This window comes from Heteronotia binoei, chromosome 10 (assembly GCF_032191835.1).
Source record: "Heteronotia binoei isolate CCM8104 ecotype False Entrance Well chromosome 10, APGP_CSIRO_Hbin_v1, whole genome shotgun sequence".
In the NCBI taxonomy this organism is placed as follows: Eukaryota; Metazoa; Chordata; class Lepidosauria; order Squamata; family Gekkonidae; genus Heteronotia; species Heteronotia binoei.
In genome coordinates this window covers 58,549,379-58,576,028 of record NC_083232.1, presented here as the reverse complement: position 1 = coordinate 58,576,028, position 26,650 = coordinate 58,549,379, and the positions used below count along the sequence as shown (strand labels likewise).

The 26,650-nt window shown below is 43.9% G+C and overlaps 1 protein-coding gene across 1 annotated transcript; it reads right to left on the bottom strand.

Moving 5' to 3' along the window:
• Positions 1-4,273: 4,273 nt before the first annotated feature.
• WIPF3 (WAS/WASL interacting protein family member 3) lies at positions 4,274-25,368 on the bottom strand. The gene is made up of 7 exons (XM_060248715.1): positions 25,277-25,368; positions 13,910-14,042; positions 12,575-12,706; positions 10,727-11,461; positions 8,508-8,645; positions 5,978-6,079; positions 4,274-4,825 (listed from the first exon to the last, which is right to left on the bottom strand). The coding sequence occupies exons 1-7, from the start codon at positions 25,295-25,297 to the stop codon at positions 4,794-4,796; spliced, it is 1,293 nt and encodes a 430-aa protein (XP_060104698.1). The 5' UTR covers positions 25,298-25,368; the 3' UTR covers positions 4,274-4,793.
• Between the last annotated feature and the right edge of the window lie 1,282 nt (positions 25,369-26,650).

Here is a 26,650-nt window from a genome sequence, read left to right as displayed (position 1 = left end):
TTGTTTTTGAAAAACTAACTAAGATATGCCTGTGGTAAGACATGCATTGACCAGTGATTATTAACTGTTGCAGTACAATTACCAAATAATAGTTCTGTGGAATGTCAGTTTAGTAGGCAGGAAAGTTCATTCTTTTTTGTACTTTCTTTGGTACAATGTGACAGTGACTCTTCAGTCCTATGTGACTTCTTAACTATAATACCACAAAATGAATGTATGGGTTAGTAATATGTATTACTCTGTTTGTGGGAATAACTACATTATGAGTTCACAGGTAATAGAAAGGTAGCACAATTCTACTTAACTGAAAATGGAGGAGAATGCTATGGCCTCTTCTCCAGGTCTGTTGCCTGGATCTACTTTCTTTGCGGCGTTTCTGTCCATGTTAGCTAGATGTATCCAATGTGATTCAAAATGAAAATCAAATCGAGCTTCCTATTAGTTGAAGTGGATGTAGCCTTTGATAAGAACCATTTGCTTGTGAATAAGAGCTGCCATGAAGATGTAACTCATTAGAAACCAGGGTAAAATCACTATAACTTAGTCCACAAGTTTCCTTTAAGGGGGGAGGAGAGTCCAGCAGATGCAAAAATTATGATCCTTTCTGCTTATGTGGTTGTGACTGTTTTGACACACATGGTCTGAAGTGTCTATCTCTACTTACAAATTTGGCTTTGAAAGATGAGTAAGCAGAGGATCAGGATCTCACAATGACTTTATGATCATAAGGGGACAGGCAATCAAGATATCTTCTGTAAAATTAAGCATTGTTTCATGTAGTTTGTTTGCAGCTGGTACCTGATATTATATATATGGTGGGAGGGAGACTGGTCATGATGCCCTCCCCAAGGGGTATGCCAAAATGTATGTCATTGAATCAGAATTTGTAAATCTTGGTTTACATATTTCTTGTGGAAAGTACTATGTATGAGTTTGCAATCATCTCAGTGGGATTTGTGTATTAGTTGGACAATGCTGATTGACAAAACTAATAAAATTAATTCTGCACAAAGTGAAGTCTGTGGTGGCTGAATAATATCTGAAATGTTTTTGGGTCAGTGTTTCTTTCTGCTTTGTCTTCCTTTGAAGAATAAAACCTAAAGGTGAAAGTGAATGCTGACAATGAAGCCAGCATCTGTGATCCAAACCTATGGAAAGGAATCTTCAACACATAAACTAACTCAAAAGAACACTTTTCCTATGAAGAAAGGTTAAAATGCTTGCGGCTCTTGAGCTTGGAGAAACGTCAACTGCAGGGTGACATGATAGAGGTTTACAAGATTATGCATAGGATAGACAAGGTACAGAAAGAAGTACTTTTCTCCCTTTCTCACACTATGTGAACTCATGGACATTCAATGAAATTGCTGAGCAGTCGGGTTAGAACTGATAAAAGGAAGTACTTCTTCACCCAAAGAATGATTAACACATGGAATTCACTGCCACAGGAGGTGGTGGCAGCTACAAGCATAGACAGCTTCAAGAGGGGATTGGATAAGCATATGGAGCAGAGGTCCATCAGTGGTTAGTAGTCTCAGCCTATTGTTGGAACTCTCTGTCTGGGGCAGTGATGCTCTATATTCTTGGTGCCTGGGGGGCACAGTGGAAGGGCTACTAGCCCCACTGGTGGACCTCCTGATGGCACTTGGGTTTTTTGGCCACTGTGTGACACAGAGTGTTGGACTGGATGGGCCATTGGCCTGATCCAACATGTCTTCTCTTATGTTCTTATGTTCTGCTCTAGCTACCCTCCTTATGTTCTTGAGCACACATGAAGCTGCCTTATACTGAATCAGACCATTGGTCCATCAAGGTCAGCATTGCCTACTCAGGCTGTCAGCAAGCTCTCCAGGGTCTCAGGAATTTCAGCTTTCACAACACCTACTACCTGGTCCTTTTAACTGGAGATGCCAGGGATTGAACCTGGGTCATTCTGTGGCTCTTCCACAGAACCACAGCACTTCCTCTTCTTAATCTTATCCAAAGCATACTATATATTTTGCCACACCTCCACGATTGTGCAAGAGGAAAGAAGAAAAATAATTTTACAATTGTGTGCGTTACAAGATAATTTAATAAGCAAATCCAAACAAAAGCACTTGTCTGACATAGAGACTCCACTACAGAAGAAAAAAATATCCAAAATTGAAATCACACTGTTGATAGAATATTTTGTAAGAAGATCACAGTCCCTGTACAGGATTTTATAACTCACACAAAAAAAAAATCCCTGATATTTGGATACGTGCGTGTAGACTGCCATTTTGGTAGCTCCTTATTTCTCCTCCTTTGTGCCAATAATAAAGTAAGCAACTTCAGGAGGTCAAGGGTCATGAAGGCTGTAAAGGAGGAACCCTGTTAGTTCAATGAGAGTTAAGCAGTCATTATGCCCAATGGCTTATTGTACTTCCCCATCTCTCTTTTGCTCACATTAAAGAACACCTTTGGTTTTTATAGCTCCTGCTCATCTAAGAAAGAAGTGCCTGGATACCATTTTTGCAGCAGGACTGAGGTACCCGATAGACTGTGCTTAATTTTTTTAATAGAAACAATACTAAACTGCCAGTTGTGTGTCCAAAAGAGACATTACACTGCTTTTTTTATTACAGTGACAAACAGATGTCGTTGGCAGTAAGTTTGAAGTGAAATGGTGTTAGGCTTAGAATTTCAGCTACTGCCCTTAGACAGGAGCAGCTCTTGTGTCTGGGTGGGGAGGGGGGAGGGGGCAAGGGATGGAGTAGGATGCTGGGCAGCTGCTCAACAGCTCTTCACTGAGTGTCTTAGTGCTGCTATATGTGGCTTCACCTCACCTTTTGGTCACTTGGGGGAATAGGACCTGGAAGCTTTCTTCCATTCTGCTGGCCCTTTAAAGGAGGAGGGCCAGAGGCAGCTCAGCATCTTTACACTGAAATATTAGAGAAGCACATTTGAATCATTCTGCACATTCCCAGCCTTCCCAAGGTCTGCCTGGGCACTGGCATCCCAGAGACATTTATGCACCAGTATTTTGTGTCCCTCTTTATCCAGGGTTATTCCCGCAAGAGGTGGATGATCAAAAGAGCTTTTGGATAAACATTAGGACAAAGTGGTTCCTCAGTGGAACAGGCTTCCTCGGGAGTTGGTGGGCTTTTCTCCTTTGGAGGTTTTTAAACAGATGCTAGATGGCCCTCTGACAGCAATGCTGATTCTGTGAACTTAGGCAGAGCATGGGAAGGAAGACAGAAAGTGTTACATGTTTAGTTCTTGTGGCCCTTTCTTACACGCCCAGGGAAATGTCAATCTCCACTTTGGGGTCAGGAAGGAATTTTTTCCAGACAAGTTTGGCCAGGTATTCTGGAGGGGTCTGTCTTTTTTTTGCCATTCTCTGGGCATGGAGCAGGGGGCACTGTGTGTGTGTGTATGGGAGGTAGTTGTAAATTTCCTGCATTGTGCCAGTTTGGCAGCTGCTTGGAGTTCACCTAGTGCCAGGATTCAATCATTAGGCAGGTTCTGTGCTTTCAAAGTGTACATATGGGCCTACAGGGAGGGCTATTGCATTCTAAATGTGTTTCATTCTCCTAGTTGCAGCTATTGGCAGGACATCAGTCTGGATTGGGGAGCACAGTATAGTGTACTAGGTGGGGTGCCATGCACTAAAAACTGGATGGGGAGATCCAAGCTGGGGCTAGGAAGAACACTCAACATCACACAAATGATTCAGTGGGGCATGCACTGAGAACACCTCATATCAGGCCTTACCCAAGGCTTTCATATTCTACAGCCACCCAGATGTTAATGATATTCAGTTGGGCAAGAACAATGTAGGAAACACAGGCCTCACTCTGCATTGTGTAGCATAGGCGTGTTCAGCTTATCTAGTCTGAGCAGCTACAAAGGGTGTGACCAGCAGGGTGTGTCAGACCCCAAAAGTGCTGATGGTGCATGAAAGAAGGCCTACAAGGCAGCAGGAGCTTTTATCCACCAGGGTTCCCTGGTTGCCTTCTGAAAGGGCAACAAGACTGGGGGAGATAGCAGAAACTGGAGCCTTCAAATCTTCCAGAAGATACGAATCTCCAGTTAAATATGGCCCAACTGACACAGTTTGAGATAAGCAACCCAGAGAGTGCATCTGAGCATCTTTATATACTATAAAACTTCATATATTATAAGAACCTTTATATAGAACAATGCCAGTGACTGCATTGGCAAACAGAAACTAGAAAAGGGCTTCTTGAAAATCATGTATAGAAAGCAATTTCCTTAATGGTGGCATAGCCTCTTAAGAAATATTGAGTTGGACTGTAAAACTCTTAAAGAGTGTTTTTTTAAAAGACAAAAATCTAGACACGTAGAAATATAACACATCAACTTTGGAAATACAGTGAATTTCCTGTGGAACACGACCAGCGTTAGAGTTGGAAGATATAAACAGGAACTTTAGTTGTTGTCATCTATAGCAGTCTGTTAATTGCATTTGGCACAGTATAAATCATATGCTGGAAGAACTGTGCCATATACAGGTGGACTTGAAACTACAAATTGAGCATTCCACTGACTAACACAAGACAGGCCAATTCTTAAGCAACTGAAATACACAGTAATATGTTTTAAACCCTCGAAAACAGTTTGTGCAACACCAAACAATCTGGATTTCATCATCAACCAGCATTTTCCAACTTCTGAGTATTACACATGGGTCTTGCATGCCTAGTGCGGCTTGTGTGTATTGTCTGACTATCAAAACAAGCTCCTACATTTTATAATATTGCTGTTGATCCTTCTAGCAATGTTGAGACTATGCCACGGGGGTCTTCTCATCTCACTTGTGTTCTTAAGGGTGGATTATCTGTAAAAATGAAGGAAAGCATTGCACAGAAATCAATAAAACATTGCACACTGGTTTCCAACATGCAGGTAGAATCCACTTTGCAAACTGACAGAAGCATGCTGACACAAGCAGCTGGTGAACTGCACCATTTAAGCCCTGCATTAAATACCATTGAATGTAGTGAGCTGGGACCCTAGCTGTGTGACTTGAATTGACAGAAGCACAACAGACTCATGAGTTTGGTACCTGGGGAAATCTGTCCTGCTGTGTTGTCCTGTTATGATATATTTCTTTTGGATGGGTAACCTCAGAGGCTACACAACACATTCTCTCCAAGGATGCTTCTGCCAGTCCCCTTTCTCTGCTTAAGCTTGTGTTCATCAAGTAGCTTTGTGACAGTTACTTGCTATACTAGAGAAACAGTGACTATTACTGACAGCCTTCTCTTATCACCAAACAATAATTTCATGATTTGTCAGTGTTCTTAATGCACTTGTCAGAATCCTAGTCAATATTTTTAAAGTGATGGACATACAAGTCATTTAATACTCTTTAACTGGCTGTACATAGTATCACAGAGTTAGAAGTGAACTCCAGGGTTATCTAGTCTAACCCCTGCACAATGCAGGAAATTCACAAATACCTCCCCCCCCACACCCATTACCCCATGCCCAGAAGATGGCAACCCCGCCCCCAATTTAACACTGATGCAGGTCTTCCTGCCCTCCCTCTCATAATCTGCCTAAGCTCACAGAATCAGCATGATCTGGACACTATACTTCTGTTTATACAGCCCAAAGCTGCATTTGCCTTTTTAGCTATCACATCACATGGCTGACTCATGTTCAGTGAATGGTCCACTAAGCCCCCTAGATCCTTTTGCACATACTTCTGCTGACAAATCTCCCCCATCCTATAATGATGTCTTTGATTTTCCCTACCTAAACACAGAACTTTACTTGTTAAAATTCATTTTATTTGTTTTAGCCCAGTTTTCCAGCCTGTCAAAATCATCCTGTATCCTGACTCTGTCTTCTGTCATATTTGCTACCCCTCCCAATTTAGTATCATGTATAAATTTAATAAGCATTCCCTCTATTCCTTCATTCATGGTTACTACTACCCCGGGTGTCCACTATTTACCTACATTACTAGGATTTCCCCACTTACCTTTAGCTTCCTGGCTAGGATAAATTTTCTGAAATGGCTTAAACTCATCTGGAGGAGGGAATTCTTCTAATGAATGGAAGGTAAATTTAGCTTCAAAATCATCTGAAGAGTTCAAAAGAAAAAAAAGCTCTTTCAGATAAGACCATTTTAGTTGCAGGAATTAAATAGAAATGGTGCAAAAAAGTCATGGGAGTCCACTCTCTGCCCACCCTTCCCCACATTGGCCATTTTGCCTCTCAACTCACAATAAATAAAAGTCTCTTAAAAATGGAATTCTAGAATAATTTGTTTAAAGTTTTAAGTTTCCCTTCCACCTTTAAAAAATGCTGTTTCTATTGTCACTCTCATGTAGATCAGAACACTTAATTTTTTTAAAGCAACCACCATGCATAGAGGTTGATTAAATCCACTGCTTTGTAACACAAGACTATGGTTGGATCCAACCAGCTTTTTCAATCAATACCACTCAATCCCCCTCCTTACCACAGCCCCCATTCCACATGGCTTTTGTCCATGAAGGTTTCATGATCCTGAACAAAAGCTTTTTGGTAGTCAAAGCAGACCCCTCCTCCTTTTTTCACCAGTGAAAGAGCTGCTTGGATTCAGCCCTATGAAGTTCCCTTATAATGAGTCAAACCACTGGTATTGCTTACTCTGACTGGCAGCAGCCTTTCCAGATCTTATTTATTTATTTATAGATTAGATTTATTAGACTGCCCTTCCCTACAAGCAGGGCTCAGACCAGTTAACAATAAAACAAAAATAATAAATAGATTCAAGTTAAAATTATAGATTAAAATAGCAGTAGCATATAAACAATAAAACAATAGATATTTCAAGATGTTGAGAAAGATTTTAGTATCTAGGAACTGCCTAGCGGGGGAGGACTGCAAGGGATGATGGGGAAAGGAGGTGAAAGTGCCAGTTTGTATACTGTTCCATTGCTGTCCTCAAACAAATGCCTGGCAGAACATCTCTGCCTTGCATGCCCCACAGAAAGGTAGTAATTCCTGCAGGGCATGGATGTTCTCCAGTAGAGGGACCATTGGGTATAAATAAAGCAACTAAAGCCCATGAGAAGTAATGGCTGCGTTATCTCCAAGGGCAAGTAGTCCATATCAAGGATTTTCCACATCTCAGACACCCAACAGGTGCATTTTTTAAATGTTTCCACATGACCTCATCGTCCATTTGTGCATAGACCATTAACAGCCCATTCCTTTTCCTTAAAAAAAAAAACTTGCAAAAAATGCAAGGGGCCAGTCTCCTACAGAAATTAAGGTAACAAGAGGGAATTTCCCCAGGAGGATTCTTCTTTTTTGGGGGGGGGGGGTTTGCAAAGGTATTGCACTCTTCCTATCCAGCATTATTCATGTTTGTGAGTTTTTTGAAAAAACAGCTCAGCCTGCCTTTTAGGAAGAGAGTAGAGGATCAGAGGTGTCTCCACTTGCAGCTGCTGGAATAGCCTTGGCTCTCAGCCATGGCTCTCGAATAACAAAAGGCATTCCGCCTTAAGGAAATCTTAATTTACATAAATGGAAAAAGACTTATAAGGAGATCCACCTCTGGAAGAATATATAATATATAAATATCTTATTTCTATGCAGTGTTACAGATGTCTATCAAAAAAACAAAACAAACCCAAACTCTAAAACAGGGTTGGCATCAGAACAAAGCAGAGGGGGTTTCAATGTACACCAGGCATAAAAGAAAACCATGACTAAAAATGAAGAAAAAATTATTCCTCTGCACTGTGTGAAATCATTGTTTTAAGGGCCATTTCACATCAGCAACCAGAAAACCAAGATAAACCTGGTGTGGAAATACTACTGGCCTCTGTCTCCCCAACCATCAGTTGTTAATTGGGAGAATGGCGACATACCTGTCCAGTGTCAAAAAATGGCAGGTAGTCAACTGGGCTTGCGGGCAGGCTCCTGCCAGACTGCTGCTCTGCCAGATCAGCTGGTAGGCTCCTGTAGTCTTATGAGGCTTGGCCAGGCTATGCCAAGCCAAGCCACAAGGCCCAACTAACCATTTGCCATTTTTCGATGCTGGCCAGGTTAGCCTCCTTTTCCCAATTATCAGCAGTCTAATGACTTACAGTTACCTGACAGAGGTCAAGTCTACCTTCCATTGGGAAAAAATTGTGCCATTATATGGGGCTACAGGCACTATTATTTCTAATAACTGGTAGACCAGGCCTCTGTCCATTCAACTAGGAGCTGTTAGGTTAGCTATTAGCCAAGGGGGATAGGATGTTAAAGGGATGGGAGATGCTGACTAACAGCTGTTTGGCAGAGCCAGATTCCTCTCTCTCCCTTCCATCCTTCCTGTTCCTGTAACCCCAATGGAGGCATTGGAAAAATGGTTGCAAACCACACCCCTGAAAGGACTCCAAAATCCTGAAATGATAATGAGATTCCAGAAACTTTGGGGTAATGAAAAGTCTTTCCTGAAACCTTGATCTGAATTTAACAGGAAAAATGTTGAGGTGCACATTCCTACATAGATGACAATTTAGAGAAGTTACCACTTAGGAGCACAGTGCCATTCTTAAATGCTGTATGAAGCTCATGGGTAACCATTGCAATCTGGGCATACTGGCATTTGCTGGAGAGTTCAGTAGTTGGAGACCTTGCAGGAGGTACTGGTGGGGTCGTCAGTTTTCCTATGGAGAAGAGAGATGGACAGCAACCATCAGGGAAGGGACTCAATATACAAGCAACATTCAAAGAAGGATTTGAGCACCATGATTTAGCTGATCTCATCTACATATAATAATCCCAAACTACAGTCTTAGTGAGATAATACTCCCAGTGTTCCCACTAAACTCCACAGTGTTGTGAGCAGAAATTCTACTTCATGAGCAAAAAAGCAAGCAGCATTAAAGTTGTGAGCTAGTCCGCATTTGATTACTGTGTAAATTAGTTTTTTAGAAGATTACTTTCATAACCTTGTAAAAATCTCAGAATAAATTCCTTTAAATGAAATTTAAACTACATTTTAAGAATAATTTAAACACTATTAGAGAAAAGAGAATCAAGACAAATTTAGCCCACCCTTTACCAACTATTTTTGCAGACCTGTTCTCCAGAAAACAGGTCTATCTCCCCCTTTCCACTATACTGGTAGACCTGGCCCTCAGAGAACAGGTTTACCCACCCCTTTCCAACCATATTAGAAGACCTGGCCTGCTAACATGGCCTTGAGTCAGCCATAGCTCTGGCAGAGGTTGTCCTTGAAAGGGCAGCTGCTGTGAGACCCCTCTCCAGCCCCACCCACCTCACAGGATGTCTGTTATGGGGGAGGAAGGTAAAGGAGATTGTGAGCCGCTCTGAGACTCTTCCGAGTGGAGGGCGGGATATAAATCCAATATCTTCTTCTTCTACAAAGAGCAGGTCTACCTGCTACAATGTACTGTATTGGTAGATCTGGCCTCAGACTGTTGCCCTGTGCTGAGCCTTAGAAAGTATACCAGCACCTGGGAGGTGGGGACTCTTGCAGTCTTACTTTTTTTTTTTAAAAAAAGTTAAATATGACAACCATCATTACAGGTCAAAAATAACAGAGTAGGGACAATAACTGTCAGAACCCTGCCTAACCTAACAAACAGAAAGTTGCTTAAATGTTATCAACCTGCCTAAACTACTTATTTATTCAAATATTTATATTCCACTTTTCCCTGTAACTCAGGACAACTTAGAAATCATACTGAAAAGTAAAATAAGGGTGTGCAAAATTTTTTCCCCACAGTCTCATTGTAGCCTATGGGGACCACTATAGTCTTATAGCCTATAGGCTATAATAGCGAATCGATCGAGGGGCTCTGGGGAGGCTGTTTTTAAAATTGCAGCATAGCTGCTAGTGCCTCTCCTCAAACCGCCCCCCCAAGTTTAAAAAAGATTGGACCAAGGGGGTCCAGTTTTATGGGCCCCAGAAGGAGGTCTCCATCCTCCATTGTTTCCAATGGAAGAATAAGAATGTCTTGTGGGCTGAAGCAGAAATCCCTGAGCTGCCTGTTCAAATTTTGTGCACCAGCACCTCCTAGCACAGCTTACAGATAACTATGGTGAGGACTACAAGTTTAAAGGCAAACCATATTTTTAAAATAAATTTAAAATACTAGATCCCTGTGGAGAAAGTTCTCACACTGATATACTTCATTTCAAAGAACAAGGATTCACTTTTATTTGGAGGAGCTATCAAACATGCTATTTTGCAATAGTTGGTATTATTTTTCCATGTTTGCTGTAAAGTGGTTTAGGTCTCTTTTTGTGAGAAAAATAGAACAATCCCATAATATACTGTGTATACATTTTGTCAATCATAAGGGTTTTGTTTTTTAGCAATAGGGGCCTTTCAAACGTCTTTCTCCATCTCCATCCCTGATTGTTATATAAGCCTGTTTATTTTACAGTATAATATACACAGAGATCATTTCAATGCTGTTCCCATCCCATTCCAAGACTCTGAACACCTCTACAAATGGAGTGTTTAGAAAAAGGGCACATGTCTGATTTTCCTTGACCTGAGCATGCTTTCCAGGAATAATAACAAATCCATGAGTAAATGTGGAGCAATGCACTTCACACTTTAGGAAAAGATCTGTATATATTGCAGTGCGCACAACCTGAAAAAGCAGGACCTGGTGAAATTAGGGAGGGGGGCAAAGAATTAAGAAACCTAGCATTGAACAGAATAAAAAAATCACACATCAATGTGGGCCCAGAGGAGGAAAGCAGTTCTTACCTCCACCTCTGCCTGGCCTTCTCTTCTGCATTACAACAGCTTGCTGTGGGCCAGGAGGGGTCGGGGGGAGAGGCAATGATTGAATGGTGGGTTTCTGTAACTGGGACTGCACTAGCAGGCTCTTGGGGGGCAGTGGGGGAAGAGCTTCCTGACTGTTGTTTGAGGCATTGCTATAGGTTGGCGAAGGTGGCGATGGCAAAGATGTCCTGTGTGAGGAAAAAGTTGAAGGTGCTGGGGGAGGTGGTGGCGGCAGCATGGGTGGGGGATTACTTCTCAGATCCAACTGGGAGGAAGAAGGGCTGGGAGACTCGCTTGTTCTCCCTGGAAGCCCACAAGGTGGTCCAAGAGGCAAGGGTGGAGGAAGGACACGTGAAGGGGATGTTGGCGTTTTCAGGGGCTTGTCGTTCTGCGGAGGGGGAGGGGGAGCAATTTTGGGGGAGGTCGGTTTGTCAGGACTTTCTGCAGGGGGAGGGGGAAGAAGTGGGGGAGGGGGGAAGATAAGCAAAGGTTTGCCAGAAGGAAATGGAGGCAGCGGTGGTGGTGGTGGAGGAGCTGGGACTGTGGGACGAGCTGGTATTGCTTGTTGGGCCCCGGATATTTCCAGCTGATCTGCTGGCTTTGGGCTCTCAGGTGTTGTTTGAAAGCTGCCACTGGTTTTCTCATTACTGTTCAGTGAGCCTGGAGATATTGGAGGAGGTGATGTTTTCACTCCCTGAGGCTGTCCAGTCCTGTTCCCTGCAAAGACCAACCCAAAACTTTAGGAGGTAGAAAATGAACTCATGCATTCACATCCCGCTTTACTCTGAGGATAAATAAACGGATCAAAAATACTGATGGCAACTGACAAGGATTTTTCCTGCCCTGCCTTTTGATAACTGGAGAAACGGTTATCTTTCTATGAATTTTCATTGCCTGCCGCTCCAATGGTGCAATGCAAGAGGAGACACAGTCACTGGAAATCCTAAAATGATGTCTAGTTATGACTCACAGAAGTTCACAGCTCCTATGCAAATGCCTACAGCAAAAACTCTTGTACATCTCTCTACATTGCAAAAAGTAGCTGCCACATCCCATAGGGAGAAGTGGATTCAGATGCTATGGGCGCAGCATGATTCCCTCCATCCACAGTGCTCTCGGGTTCCTTAGTTTCCCATGTTTACAAGGCTGCCCACATAAATCTCGCTCCTTTATTGTCTTTCAGTACATTTTTTCTTAAGTTCTTGCTGCCTTCGAAACAGATGGAAAACATCTTTATATTTTGATAAGGAAGCTATCATGGCACTAGGAAGGTCATTACAAAACACATCGTACAGCGCTTGTCAAAGAGAACTGTCATATTGTGTTGTGTTAGCTAGAGTTCATTTTCTTGCATCTGTTACATGATGGCAATGATGATATCAGTCTTTAAAGTTTTATATCTTGAAAAAAACAGCCTAGAAGGTTTTATGGATATTTTTTAGGGTGCTCAATGGTTGTTTCAAGCGATTTTTATGCCCCTGGTCTGTTAATAATGGGCTAATTCTGTGGTATTGTTTTTACTTGTAATCTGCCTTGAGCAAGGCTTAGGAGACATATACATTATCTAAATACAATAAATAAATACACAGGCTATATAATAAACAATATCCAATCAAAAAATATTGATAATAATGATGGCAGCCTTCAAGTCAAAATACAGGAATCTATGAACTTCTAACATTCAGTAATGGTAGAATGGATTTAGAAGGAATAAAAGGGAAAGGGATGGAACCCTAAAGCAAAAACTTAGGAGAGACCAAATGTTTTCACCTGACACCTAAAAGGAAATAGATTTAAGTGACAGGGTTTTAACTAGAAAAATATTTTTACCTGCCAAATCTCTTTGGCCTACTGGTCGCAGCACAGGAAACCCATCTGCAAAGAGGCTTCCTAATGCCTGAGGGACATCATTTCTGCCCATTCCTAGGCTTCCTCCTTCTCTGCTGGCCCGCCTTCTGGAGTCTGCAATGACAAAAAGGCCATTCGTGATGTGTTGTTTCTACAAGGTTCAGGAATTAAAGGGAACAATTTTTGCCTTACCTTTCTCTGCAATTACTAGCATGACTCTACATACCAACTCACTGCCCACTTTCTCTATATTTAAAGATTGCTTGCCATTCCAATTTTGTCTGATGAAGTTGGTCTTAAAAGTGCAACTTGTCTACTGCTTTGTTCTATTGCTTCAGACCAACACGGCTGCCTACTTGGGACCTATCTAGCATGTACTACTGCAACAGCAGAAATGGCCTTCTGACATCATAAAGCATAGCACCCTCTGGTGTACCGACAAAAGTAGGAAAATGCCATCAGATTGTCTTTCCCTAATGACCAATAGGTAAAGTAACACTAAGCTAAATGAATGATCCTCATCTGCTAGCCCATGATGTATTAATGCTTATTTAGTCAACAGCAAAGATAACTTCTGTTGGTTTTGTAACAATGTCTGTTTACTTTATGAAGTACATTTCCTAGTCATCAAACAGAAATATCAGAACGTTAGCATGATCCAGCAAAGATCTGACCAAAGAAAAAGATAATTGGATTTTTAGGTGACTTGAGAAAACAGTCATTCCCCCAGTGGACCAAAAAAAAATAGCTAGATAGACTAATAAACTGTTCACAAGTCCACAGAGAGCATATAAAATGAAGGGCTTGAAAAAAGCTGATCAAAAAAGGGTAAAGCATGAATGAGATCATGCCTATAGTAAAAGAAAATCTGCTTAGCAACATTTCAGATTGTGTGTGATTAGGGCTTTTTTTGAGCAGGAACACAGTTCTGGATGGCTTGATATCAGGGGGTGTGGCCTAATATGCAAATGAGTTCCTGCTGGGCTTTTTCTACCCAAAAAAGCCCTGTTTTTGGGGGGGGTGGTGGTGGTGAGAAACATACAAAAAGGAACATATCAGGATACAAAATTTATTTTCATTACACTAATACCAGCTGATGGGCTGGTTCCAGTAAAGATTTGGGGCTTTGGGTGGAAAATGAAACTAGTCATGTTAAACCGTACAATCTGACAAAAATAATAGTAGTTTACTTCATACAGAAATGGCCAAATATAAATTACTAATTACACAATGTATATTGTTCCTCCTACCAAAGGATTTACAATCAAAATATTACTATGCCTGTTGCTTTGAAAAATCCCAAATCTGAAGACTTACTTTCAACCTGAGGTGCACTTCGGTCATCAGTTTGCACAACTTTTCTTAAGCGAGTGCCTCTCCGGATCTGAGCTAACAAAGCACTCCGACTTTTGGAATCCTCCTGTCTAGGCTTGGGTTGCTCTGGGCTTGCCTGAAAAAGATTGTAGATAGTAAGGCCCAATGAAGGCAGAAAAAAGGAGCCAACAGAGAAAGGTAGATGACTAAAAGACTCACAGTTACTTCAGTGTGAGGACCATGCAAGGATCCCCAATATTTTCAGCTTCCCTCCTCTCATCAGCCATTCCTGAGCTTGCAGGACCCATGTGGAGAACTAGCCACATGGGTTGGAAGGCTGCAATGGGTGATGGGGTGAAACTATTCCCTTCTTTGTTTACAATTAGTTAAACACTGCTAATGCAGTGATAAAAGATAATTTTGCCCGTTTCCGCTCCCAACTGGCATGGCTATTAGTTTGCATGACTCTGGAAATGAAAGGGTCAGGGGGAAGGGAAAGTCAGGAAGATCTGTGGCCAGCAGCACCTTCTTCTAAGGGACAGCTGAATCCAAGCCACAGCCATTTTACCCATGCTTGTATTTTATTTATATTTTTTATTTTGGTAAATTTATATTCCACCCTTTCCCAGATGAGCTCAGGGCGGATTTAGCTTTATGTGTCATCAACAATAGAACCCAGGGAATGGTCTGAGCATTTCTGATGTCATTCTGCCTCTGAAGTGAAGCAGAGGGTCTCTTGGATAGGAGCCTTTTGTAGGCCTTTCTGAGGTCTGCAGAGGAAGGGCAGAAATGAGCAGTAGCAGTAAGGATTCTAACTCAGAACCACAAGGCTAGCAAGGAGTTGAGAATTATGGCATATAATGTGCAGATTTGGAAGAGAGATGTCTTTAAGTAAGAGTTTTCACAGGATAATGGCCCATAAGAGCCATTCTGCCATAGGTTCACAGTTTTGTTCTGGCTATATCTTCTCTTCCTTTTTAATCCCTAGGTCTGATTTCAACAGGATGCTGGCTGAGCACAACACATGTAGCTACTTTGCAGCCCAGTTTGAAGGAGATGGGCTATACAAGCACATAGTCCCACAAGGAAGTGCTTTGGCTTCAGCCAGCATCCCACTGAAATTGAGCCTTTCATATGTCACTTTGTGAAATTGCAACATTTAATTTTCACCTTCTGATTCAACAGGGAATCAATTATTCAGCACAATAAATGGTAAGTTACAGGTTATGGCACCAATGGATCCATATACACAGGTGGCTGACGCACAGGTTGCGGTCACACAGTAAGGATTCTGTGTTTTGAATCCATTGCCGCTGCAAATATAAAAACATGCTAATTCGCAGCAGGTTATGTACGCTGGATTAGCTCTTTTATCAGAAGATAATAGCAGACCCATCACTCTTTTGGCTGCAAAATTTTATGCATCTGTGATAGATTTTTACATCCGTTCAAATGGGATCCACGCGGCGTTCACTACACCAGGAAGGAGAGGCTATGTATTGCGCGTACACTTTCCCTGGGGGGGCAGGATACCCAAGAGGGAGCCCACCCCTCCCCCGTGGTCACTGTCCGGCTATGCCTGGCAGATGGTCACTGCAATGGCCTCTCCTGCATTACTGCATCCATGGCAACACCTTCCCGCTGGTCCCCCCCGTTTCTCACAGAGTTTGCCACGTCATGGTGCGACCGAATGTCCGGCGGTATAACTGGATGGGCAGGCTGGGCTCACCAACCTCGTCAGCCAAGAGAAGGAAAACTCTAACATCAAACCCGGGCAGATAGAGCTCGTTAATGTAACACCTACCACCTGGAGGACTCGCTGCCGGCGTCCCGGCTTACTGGGCCATGGCAGATGACCCCAAGGTGAAAGGGTGGAGCCAGTACTGCGCACACTGTGCCTCACCTAAAAATTCCTCTGCGCAGGCCTGAAGGGCATATCCACATCCACAACCCACAACACACCAAGTCCTGCAGCGATGGGCAAGGGGCGAAACGGCAGGTGGAAGATGCCACTGGAAGCTGCAGTCCCGATCCTGCATGTAGGCGGTTCAGGGTATTGGTCGCCTGATGCTGACCCAGAGACGAAAGCATCTTTCGGCAGCACCCTGAATGACCAAGCAGCCTTATCTAGGGACAGCACTGCTTGCTCCACACGGAGAGGGGCCTAGAAAAGGTGGCCTAAACAAAGCTCGTCTCCCCCACCCCAGTTGGCTAGCCGCGGTCAACGGGCATCCTTACTTGCGGTCAAAAAATAACAACAAAGAAAAGGCATGCACCTGCCTCACAAAGTGTGCAAAGACTTAAGCTTGCATGTTGGAACATCAGAACCATGCTTGACGCAGTAGACAGTGGTCGCCCTGAACGACGCTCTGCTCTAGTTGCCCACGAACTTCTCAGGTTGAATATTGACATAGCAGCTCTCAGTGAGGTCCGTTTCCCTGAGGAAGGTAGTCTTCAAGAACATGGTGCTGGCTATACCCTCTACTGGTCGGGTAAGTCAAAGGCTGAGAGCCGCCTTTCTGGCGTTGGCTTCATGGTCAGGAACTCCATTGCCTCCAAACTCAAAAACCTGCCAACAGGTCACTCAGATTGCATCATGTCCATGCGCCTCCCACTTCAAAACAAGCAGCATGCAACACTCTTCAGTGTGTATGCCCCAACTCTTCAAGCAGATCCTGCAGAAAAGAACAAGTTCTATGCTGATCTACGCAACCTCGTACGGAAGACCCCTACAGAGGACAAGGTGATCATCCTTGGCGACTTCAATGCCAGAGTAGGTAAAGACTCGGAAGCCTGGAAAGGAGTACTTGGCAAACACGGCATTGGCAACTGCAATGATAATGGGCGCCTCCTGCTAGAATTCTGCACGGAGCATCAGCTTACCATCACCAACACTATCTTTCAGCAGAAGAACAGCCTGAAGACAACCTGGATGCACCCACGGTCCAAGCACTGGCACCTTATCGAATACATTCTGGTGCGCCAGAGAGACCTTCGAGATGTCTTACACACCCGAGTAATGCCCAGTGCGGAATGTCATACGGATCATCGTCTTGTACGCTGCAATCTCCGTCTTCACTTTAAACCCACACCCAGGAGAGGAGGTATCCCTCGGAGGAAGCTTCAGGTTGGCAGCCTTCAGTCAGCCGAAGTTAAAGCTGCCTTCCAGGCAAAACTCCAGTCAAGAATTGAGGACCCCAGTTGCCCCACAGACCCTTCTCCAGAAGCACTCTGGGAACACCTAAAAACTACCATCCTGTTGACCTCTGAAGAAGTCCTCGGGTTCTCCACAAGGAAAAACAAGGACTGGTTTGACGAGAACAATCAAGAGATCCAAGAATTACTAGCGAAAAAGAGATCTGCCTACCAAGCACATCTTGCTCAGCCCTCCTGTCCCGGGAAAAAAGCAATCTTTCGCGCTGCATGTAGCAACCTCCAGTGCAAGCTTCGAGACATTCAGAACGAGTGGTGGACCAAGCTTGCAGAGAGAACCCAGCTGTGTGCAGACACTGGTGATTTAAGAGGGTTCTACGAAGCCCTGAAGGCAGTATATGGCCCATCATATCAGGCTCAGAGTCCCTTGCGTAGTGCAGACGGCCAAGTGCTCCTCACAGACAAGGCATCCATACTGAACCGGTGGTCGGAGTATTTTCAGGCTCTCTTCAGTGCCAACCGCGTAGTTCAAGATTCAGCAATCCACCTCACCCCACTTCAACCAGTGAAAACAGAGTTGGATGAGATCCCCACCCTAGAAGAGACTGTTAAAGCCATCAAGCAACTGAAAAGTGGCAAGGCAGCGGGAGTTGACGGAATCCCACCAGAGATCTGGAAGCATGGGGGCACAGTACTACATAGCACACTTCACAAAGTACTTGTCACCTGCTGGGAACAAGGCAAACTACCACAGGACTTTCGCGATGCAATCATCATCACTCTATACAAGAACAAAGGAGAAAAGTCAGACTGCTCCAACTACCGGGGGATAACCCTGCTCTCCATCGCAGGCAAAATCCTTGCCAGAATACTTCTGAACAGACTGGTGCCCACCATTGCAGAATAACTCCTCCCAGAGAGTCAGTGCGGCTTCAGAGCTAACAGGAGCACCACCGACATGGTATTTGTTCTCAGGCAGCTCCAAGAGAAATGCAGGGAACAGAACAAGGGTCTATATGTGACTTTTGTCGACCTTACTAAAGCTTTCGATACCGTTAGCAGGAAAGGCCTGTGGCAAATCTTGGAACGTTTAGGATGTCCCCCGAGATTCCTCAGCATGATCATCCAGCTACATGAAGACCAGCGAGGCCAAGTCAGACACTGCAACGACCTCTCGGAGCCCTTCCCAATAGGCACAGGTGTAAAGCAAGGCTGCGTTCTCGCGCCAACTCTCTTTACGATCTTCTTTAGCATGATGCTTCAAAGAGCCGCAGTAGATCTAGATGATGACGATGGTGTCTACATCCGCTATCACACTGATGGCAGCCTGTTCAACCTGAGGCGACTAAAGGCTCACTCCAAGACAATGGAAAAACTCATCCGAGAGCTACTGTTTGCTGATGATGCTGCACTCGTCTCCCACTCAGTATCAGCTCTGCAGCATATGACGTCCTGCTTTGCAGAGGCTGCCAAGCTATTCGGCCTAGAAGTTAGTCTGAAGAAGACAGAAGTTCTCCACCAGCCTGCACCCCAGGAAGATTATCACCCTCCCTGCATCACTGTGGGTGAATCAGTACTGAAGACAGTCCAGCAGTTCAGCTACCTGGGGTGCATCATCTCCTCAGATGCCAAGATTGACCAGGAGATCGACAACAGGCTGGCAAAGGCAAACCGTGCATTTGGCTGACTGCACAAAAGAGTATGGAGCAACAAGCATCTGAAAAAAGGCACAAAGATCAATGTTTACAAAGCGGTTGTGATGACAACCCTCATCTACGGCTCCGAATCGTGGGTTTTATACCGTCATCACCTGCGACTCCTTGAGCGCTTTCATCAGCGCTGCCTTCGCACCATCCTCAACATCCACTGGAGTGACTTTGTGACCAACACTGAAGTCCTCAAGAGGGCGGAGGTTACAAGCATCGAAGCACTGCTGTTGAAAACGCAGCTGCGCTGGGCAGGGCATATTTCTAGGATGGAAAACCACCGCCTTCCCAAGATTGCCCTGTATGGCGAACTTTCCACCGGCCATCAAAATAGAGGGGCACCAAAGAAGAGGTACAAGGACTCCTTGAAGAAATCTCTTGGTACCTGTCACATCAACCATCACCAGTGGTCTGACCTAGCCTCAGATCACAAAGCATGGAGGCACACCATCCACCAGGCTGTCTCTTCCTTTGAGAACGCACGCATAGCTGGTCTTGAGGACAAAAGGAGATTGAGGAAGAATCGCACTGCTACAGCACCAACCCCAAATCAGACTTTTCCCTGCAGCCACTGTGGCCGGATCTGCCTGTCCCGCATTGGTCTTGTCAGCCACCAGCGAGCCTGCAGCAGACGTGGACTACTGCACCCTTCTTAAATCTTCGTTCGCGAAGTCAAGCCGAGAGAGAGATGTACGCTGGAATTTTCTGCATACTTTCCTCCATCAGCCACCATTTCTCCCTTGCTGCAGAACCAAAGGGTTTTTTAAATTAATAATTGCTATACCATTTACCTTAAAAAAAAAAAAAGCTCTAGCAGTTTGGAAAATGATGGTTTTGAAGGATGACAGAAGGAATATGGTGTGATGTGGGAAGAACGTTTGAAAATGCACACCTTCACATTCAGATAGAATGATAACACACTAGGACTGTGCTCTTCCCAAATCAGTTTTGGGGGAAAGCCAACACGCCCTATCAAAATACACGTTCTTTTTCTGTCACAGTCAGTATTACCAGCAAATACAGAAGAATTCTGTTCACAAAGCTGCAATACAGGTTTCTCAAAAGCAGCCCTATGCCACCTTCTATTTCTCTGACAATGACTTTGTAGGTAAGAAGAAATGTCCTTAATGAGGAGGCAAACCATAACAGCTCATGACTGTTAGTCATCTGACAGAGAAGTTGCCTCCAGGTAGAACTGTCCTGGATAATCTTATTATGCAGCATGCACCTGAAATAAACCTAAGACTTAGTTTTGGCTTGAAGTAAATGTGTCTTTCTCCCATTCTTCCCATGGCCAGTCTGAACAATGGCTTCAAAGTATGGATCAAAAATTCCACACTATGGGACTGTGATGGACAGCAAGCAGTTGCATGCTTATAGGCAGTGCTGCTTGGGAGAGAGTGAGCTAGTTGAACTGATTGGCAGCTCATGAAACTCGCTCTGATTGGAGCACTGCAGCTAACTGTAGAGGGGAGTATGATGGTTAGGCAGTTGGAGAGACGGTTGGAGAAGAGAGTGACCTGGGAGACTCTCTAGTGAGAGGAGTCTGAAAAGCTGAGTCTGTTTCAGAGCCAGTGTGGTGTGGCTTTGGAAAAGGAGAGGCATGGAAGGAGACTGTTCAAATAGTTTACTCAATCTCTGTGTGTAAAACAAACAAAAAAAACAACCTGAGAAGAGAATTAGTTCTTAATTTAAAAGCTTAATATCCAGTTTGAAGAGACTGAAAATCTAGAAGACAAGAATTTGGCAAATGGTTTGAAGTGGTACTGAAAGGCCCTAAAAACACCAAAAACCAGGTTATTGCTCTTAAGAAGGAGAGAATAATGATCTTGCCAGAGAAAAGGGTTTAGTAGGAAAACCCTAGTCCAGAGGTGTCGAACTTATTTGTTATGAGGGCCAGATCTGACATAAATGAGACCTTGTTGGGCCAGGCTATGTCATGTGTGTACCTATTTAAGATTAGGTAGCAGAGACATAAACTTTATAAAGGACACAGACAAACACAATTAAATGTATTTAAAAAAAACACTTAAAATATGCTTACAATGTTAGCACTCGTTGGTCTTAAAAGTACTTTCTTTATATTTCTCCCATGGGATTCAGGGAACTGGGCAAAGCAAGCTCTGGCTCTTTCCTTCCTTCCCCAGGGGACTGGGAGAGAGCCTCAGCCAATAGAAGGAAGAGAGGCTTGGCTCAGTAGCTCTGCTGTGCGATTGAGCTGGAAAAACAAGCTCTGCCTCCCTTCCCCTTCCTCCCCAAGGGAGGAGCCTCCGCCAATGGAGAAAATAGAGGTTATGCTCTGTAGTTCCTGTGTGACTGAGCAAGCCTTGCAAAGCAAACTGTGATGCAGAAGGAAGCAAGAGAGAGGGAGAAGGAAGCAGATGACAGCCAGTTGCTCAGCGGCCTCATAGGAGCTCGCTGGGGGCCTAATTCAGCCCCAGGGGCTCCATGTTTGACACTCCTGCCCTAGTCTTTAAAAACAGAGATAAAGCTGCTTTCTCAAGTCTGTGTGACCCATAAGTTTTAAATTTGCGAGGAAATGTAAGGCGCATGCAAAAGTACTGTAACATCTTCAGTGAAAGCAAAACAGCCTAAAGTCTCAAAACATATATTGTATATTTCCTTCCATGCCAGTTTATTCAAATAAATTTGAAAACTGTTTAACTCAAGTAAGCCTAAAGTTCCATTTCTGAAAGAAAATATTTGAAAACACCAACCCTCATCTAACCTTGGTGGCAGTTCCTTATTTGGACAAAAATCTACAAAGTATCTATTCGTAACCTGGTGGGATTAAGAGTTTATCATAAAAGGTTATTTGTACAATTAGGAAAGAGACACACTACACTACATAAGCGTTACCGAGGCCTGGTGCATCCGAATAGGCTAGGTAGTCAACCGCCTTGTTATGTCTTGAACATAAGCTGATGTACCGCATGGAGATCGCTACAGAGGCGACCCTGCGGGTCCCCAGATGTAGCTCGCCAGACGCCCCGCCCCTCAAGATCTGTGGCGGGAAGTTTGACTGACCAGGATTGGACTGGTCAGACTGGGGGGCAGTTCCGGGTAATGTATATAAGCGGGACCCGGCCCGCGTGTTCCCTCTCTTTGTAATGTACCACTGAATAAAGCATGTTGTCTTCAAACCGCCTCGCAACTCAGTACATTACATGCCTACAGGTGCTACCTGGCCTACAGGGGACTGGGTGCCCCCTCCTGCCCCCACTCCCTCCCCTTGGGCAGTTCTAGGCGCCAGTGCAGCTTCTCTGGTTGTGGGAAGCTCACGAATAAAAACATCAGGTGTGAGAGGTTGGCACAATGGGAAGGAAACTGCTTTTGGTCCCCCCCCCCACCACACACACTGCTGCTCTGTCTCTTCCTGGCTGCTGTGGAGCCTCTTTACGCCACTGCTGCTGCCATCACTGAGGGAGGGAGGCAGGCTGGCAGCAAGAGAGGAACTGCTTGCTCCTTCCTGACGGGGGGGGGGGGAGGGCGTGCAATGGACAGTCAGGGGCAGGAGGGTGCTTTGCCTGAGGTGGCAGCCCAGCACCAGCACCCTAGTGCCGGCACTGGGGCTACCCAAAACATAAGAACATAAGAGAAGCCATGTTAGATCAGGCCAATGGCCCATCCAGTCCAACATTCTGTGTCACACAGCGGCCAAATATATATATATATATATATATATATACACACATACACACACACACACACACACACACACATACACACTGTGGCTAATAGCCACTGATGGACCTCTGCTCCATATTGTTATCTAACCCCCTCTTGAAGGTGGCCATGCTTGTGGCCGCCACCACCTCCTGTGGCAGTGAATTCCACATGTTAATCACCCTTTGGGTGAAGAAGTACTTCCTTTTATCCGTTTTAACCTGTCTGCTCAGCAATTTCATCGAATGCCCACGAGTTCTCGTATTGTGAGAAAGGGAGAAAAGTACTTCTTTCTCTACTTTCTCCATCCCATGCATTATCTTGTAAACCTCTATCATGTCACCCCTCAGTCGACGTTTCTCCAAGCTAAAGAGCCCTAAGCGTTTCAACAAATAAAGGGAAACTGAGATTTGTTTATGAGGGAAAACTGCAGTAACGTAAGTGTGATCATTTGGAGGTGATTAATAAAATGGTCAGCTTGTGACAGGAGGCAAGCACAGATGGGGTATTTTTCTGCAAGTTTGGGGGAAACTGAGGATTGCAGAAAAATCAGAAATGTAAATATACACAAACACACATTGTGGTGGTTTTTTTTTTTTTTTTAAAAACTAAAACTATAAAAGCAATTTATGTTTCTTTAAGAAAAGAATGCCACTGAGATTTTGTTATGTACACTGACAGATCTTGGCAGCAATTGGGGGGGGGGGGGGAGGGTTTAACCAGGCTACTCCTAGCCAACATTTGTCAGGGATTCCAAGCCTTAGTTAATGTCAGCATGTGGAGAAAAAACAACCAATAAAGGTCAAAGACAAAAGGAAGGGAAAGTAAAGATAGAGGAAGAAGAAGAAAAATAGGGGAGGCTGACAATGCGTAAAGAAAAGGAAAAACTGGGTGAAGGAGGGTCAGATTGCCAGAGACAGAAACAGAAAAGAGTAAGTGGGACAGAGGGAGAGACAGTAGGAAAGGGGAAAGGCTTCCAGGGAGGAAAAGCTGTAGAAGGGGGTGGGGGTGGAGAGAAAAAGCGAGAGAGAGAGAATAAGTTTCCCACATTAGTCCCCCACTTGTTACTTTCTAATTTACCTATAAATCTTTGCATTTTTATAAAAGTGGAGCTAGACTGACCTCTACATTATGCCCAGGTAGTGAAGGAAAAAAGATTATTAGCAAAAGTCATTTAGGGCCAATTACGCACAGCATTAGGCATATATTAGATTCCATATTACTGTATGTAGTTCAAGACTTTAAAAGCAGCTATTGAATGGAGAATAAGTGGTGGTGGGGAACTGTCCCCACCATCCCCCTGAAAAGAAACCCTCTCCTCTGAACTGCTGTTAGCATCAGGGTGCAGATGAAAAGAGAGGATGCAGGGAGAGCTGGTTTCTGACTGCAGAAAGAACACAGAAGGAAGGGGGACAAAGCCCTGATCCAAAATGCCCCCTGCAGCTAGTTTTTAACTCTGCCTTTCCCCACAATAGGGACTCAGAGCAGCTTACATCTTTTTCCTTGCTTCTGTTTTATCTTCACAATGACCTGGTGAGGTAGATTAGACAGAGAGAGTGTCAACGGCCCAACATCACCCAGTGAGTACCACAGCAGAACAGGGATTGGAACCTGGGTCTCGCAGATCCTAGTTTGAAATTATAATTGCTACACCACACTAGCGTTTGTGGGGTGGCTACTGCTGAACAGTAGCAAGCAGCCAGATATGGATGAGTCATGGCAAGCTGTGTGGTATCAAGTTGCCCAATAGTTTCTGCCAGGCCTGGCCCCAAACAAGTCTTCCCTCAAATGCCAAAATAGCTTCAGAAAGGGCCCTGCCCCTCTCCCAATGTTTTTTCTGAAACCAAGCCTTAAGGCTGGCAACACTGTTATGGCTGCTTTTCAAGAACCACCGAAGGCATTCCTTTTGTAAGCCACAGGCACTGCTTTGGGGGTGTGTGTGTGTTAATCCTGCAGATTTTTTTTTTTAAGATTTCACATTTTTCTGCAAACCTGAGGCTTTTCTCAGATTTTTACAAAGCATTGCCTTCTTTATTCATGCCCCCAAGCTCCAGATTTAAGTATCCCCAGCCAAACCCATGAGAATTGGATATATTGATGATGATCCACATCACTAATTTTATTGCCACAAAGATCTCCTTAAGGCACTCTACACAAATAGCCCGCCATGCGATGAACCTGTTTCTAGACGGTACTACTTCAGATTGGAGTTAAACATCTATGTTAAAAATGTGTGAACATCTATATGCCCATCTGTATCTATATGGATCCAGCTAGCTTTGACTCTTGCCCAGTTTCCCTCACTGTAACAGCCCCCATGCCGCATAGCTTTTGAACATGCAAGTCCCATGATTCTCAGCATGTTCAATTTTAAGTGTTCAAAGAAGATCCTTCCCTTTATCACCAGCAAGCAACCCATAGATAACAAAGTCTCATACCAAACTATAAGGAGTCTGAAGTATACCTTACATTTCAAGCATTTAAAAACAGTTTGCCAATTATTTATTTTCCCTGGTTTATTGTTAGTGCCTCTAGATGGCAATCTTGGGTGATACTGAGGTCAGTAATGTTCCCAGGAGATGATGCAATATCTCATTAATAGCTTTGCTACCAATATTCTAATGACTAAATAAATTGCAAAAAAGGTGCTGATGAATATATTCCCTTACACTTTAACCCACATAACTCAGTCCTTGAAGGCTTTGAGAAATTTCAAACACACGTTAACTACTTAATTCTGTTTACCATTATTTTCAAAAGCTGAAAGGTTTATACAGCATACACTACACAAAGTGAAACTTACAAGCAGTTACCTTCACTCCCTGGAAGAACAAATAATACTTACTGTGAAAAACTGAAGAAACATGACAGAAACAAAATAGTTCCAGAATTTTTGCTTTTCAGTACTTAATGTATTTCTGTACCTTCCAGCAAGGATTTGGCTGGAGCTCTGCACTTGAGTTAGAATGGGACATGAACAAGCTGTCTGGTTTAAATTTAGATCTGACAGCTGCCGTTTTTGTTCATGGGTTCATATGTTCACAGGTTGTGTCATTTGTACATATCATACATACTCCAACTTTTTTCGTAAGTAGAAGACTGGAGGGAGGAACAAGCAGAGAGACGAAAACTCCAAATATAATACTTATGAAAAAGTTTTTAGTTCTTTATATAAAAGGTATCCTCTAATAAAATTGATGGCTTTTCTAATATAAAAGAACAGATTTAAGGTTGGATCCTACAACTCTTTTTTGCTAGACTGAATGCCAAAATTCCCTTATGCAGAGACAGTGTGATGTAGTGGGTAGTATGGCCTGCAGAGACCTGGGTCCAAATCCCCACTTAGCCATGGAATTCATTGGGGAAACTTGGGTGCCTTTTTCTCCCTCATCCTAAGCTACTTCATGGGATAAAATGGAGAGTAGACCATTACACAGTTGGAGGAAGAAAACTATAGAAGACAGCAACCAAGTTTATTAGTGTCTTGGAGCACCTTCCCTATGAGGAAAGCCTGAAGAGTCTGGGACTTTTAAGTTTAGAAAAGAGAAGACTAAGAGGGGATATGATAGAGGTCTATAAAATTATGCACAGGGTCTGATCCAGCAGGACTGTTCTTGTGGGCCTAGAACAGGGATGCTGAACTCATTTGTTATGAGGGCCAGATCTGACATAAATGAGACCTTGCTGGGCTGGGCCATGTGTGTCATAATATGTTACACCACATAGCAGAGATATAAACTTTATAAAGGACACAGACAAACACAATTAAAGATATTTTATTTCTCCCATGTGATCCAGGAAACTGGGCAGAGGAAGCTCTGGCTCTTACCCTCCCTCCCCAGGGGATGAAGAGGGGGCAGAGCCTCAGCCAACAGAAGGAAAAGAGGCTTGGCTCAGTAGCCCTGCTGTGCAATTGAGAGAGCCTGGCAAAGCAAGCTCTCCCTCCTCCCCAAGGGAGGAGCTTCAGCCAATGGGAAAAATAGAGGCTTTGTGCTGTAGCTCCTCTGCGATTGAGCAAGCCTGGCAAATCAAGCTGTGACCCAGAAGGAAGAAGAGAGAGGGAGAAGAAAGCCAACTTGCTCACAGGCCTGATAGGACGCCTCCAGGAGCCTGATCCAGCCCCCAGACCACACATTTGACATCCCTGGCCTAGAATGTTGACAGAGACCATAGTAGCCTTTCTTTCCTTTTCTCTTCTCCAGTCTCAGGGAAATTTCAG

What these genes read in the sequence shown, in the direction of transcription:
- WIPF3 (XM_060248715.1), bottom strand. Translation starts at nt 25,297, where the DNA reads ATGTTTCTTCAGTTTTTCACA. An exon ending in AAGTGCACCTCAGGTTGAAA is followed by an intron (nt 12,707 to 13,909) that starts GTAAGTCTTCAG and finishes TTGTCATTGCAG; the next exon opens with ACTCCAGAAGGCGGGCCAGC. An exon ending in AGGCCAAAGAGATTTGGCAG is followed by an intron (nt 11,462 to 12,574) that starts GTAAAAATATTT and finishes TGGTCTTTGCAG; the next exon opens with GGAACAGGACTGGACAGCCT.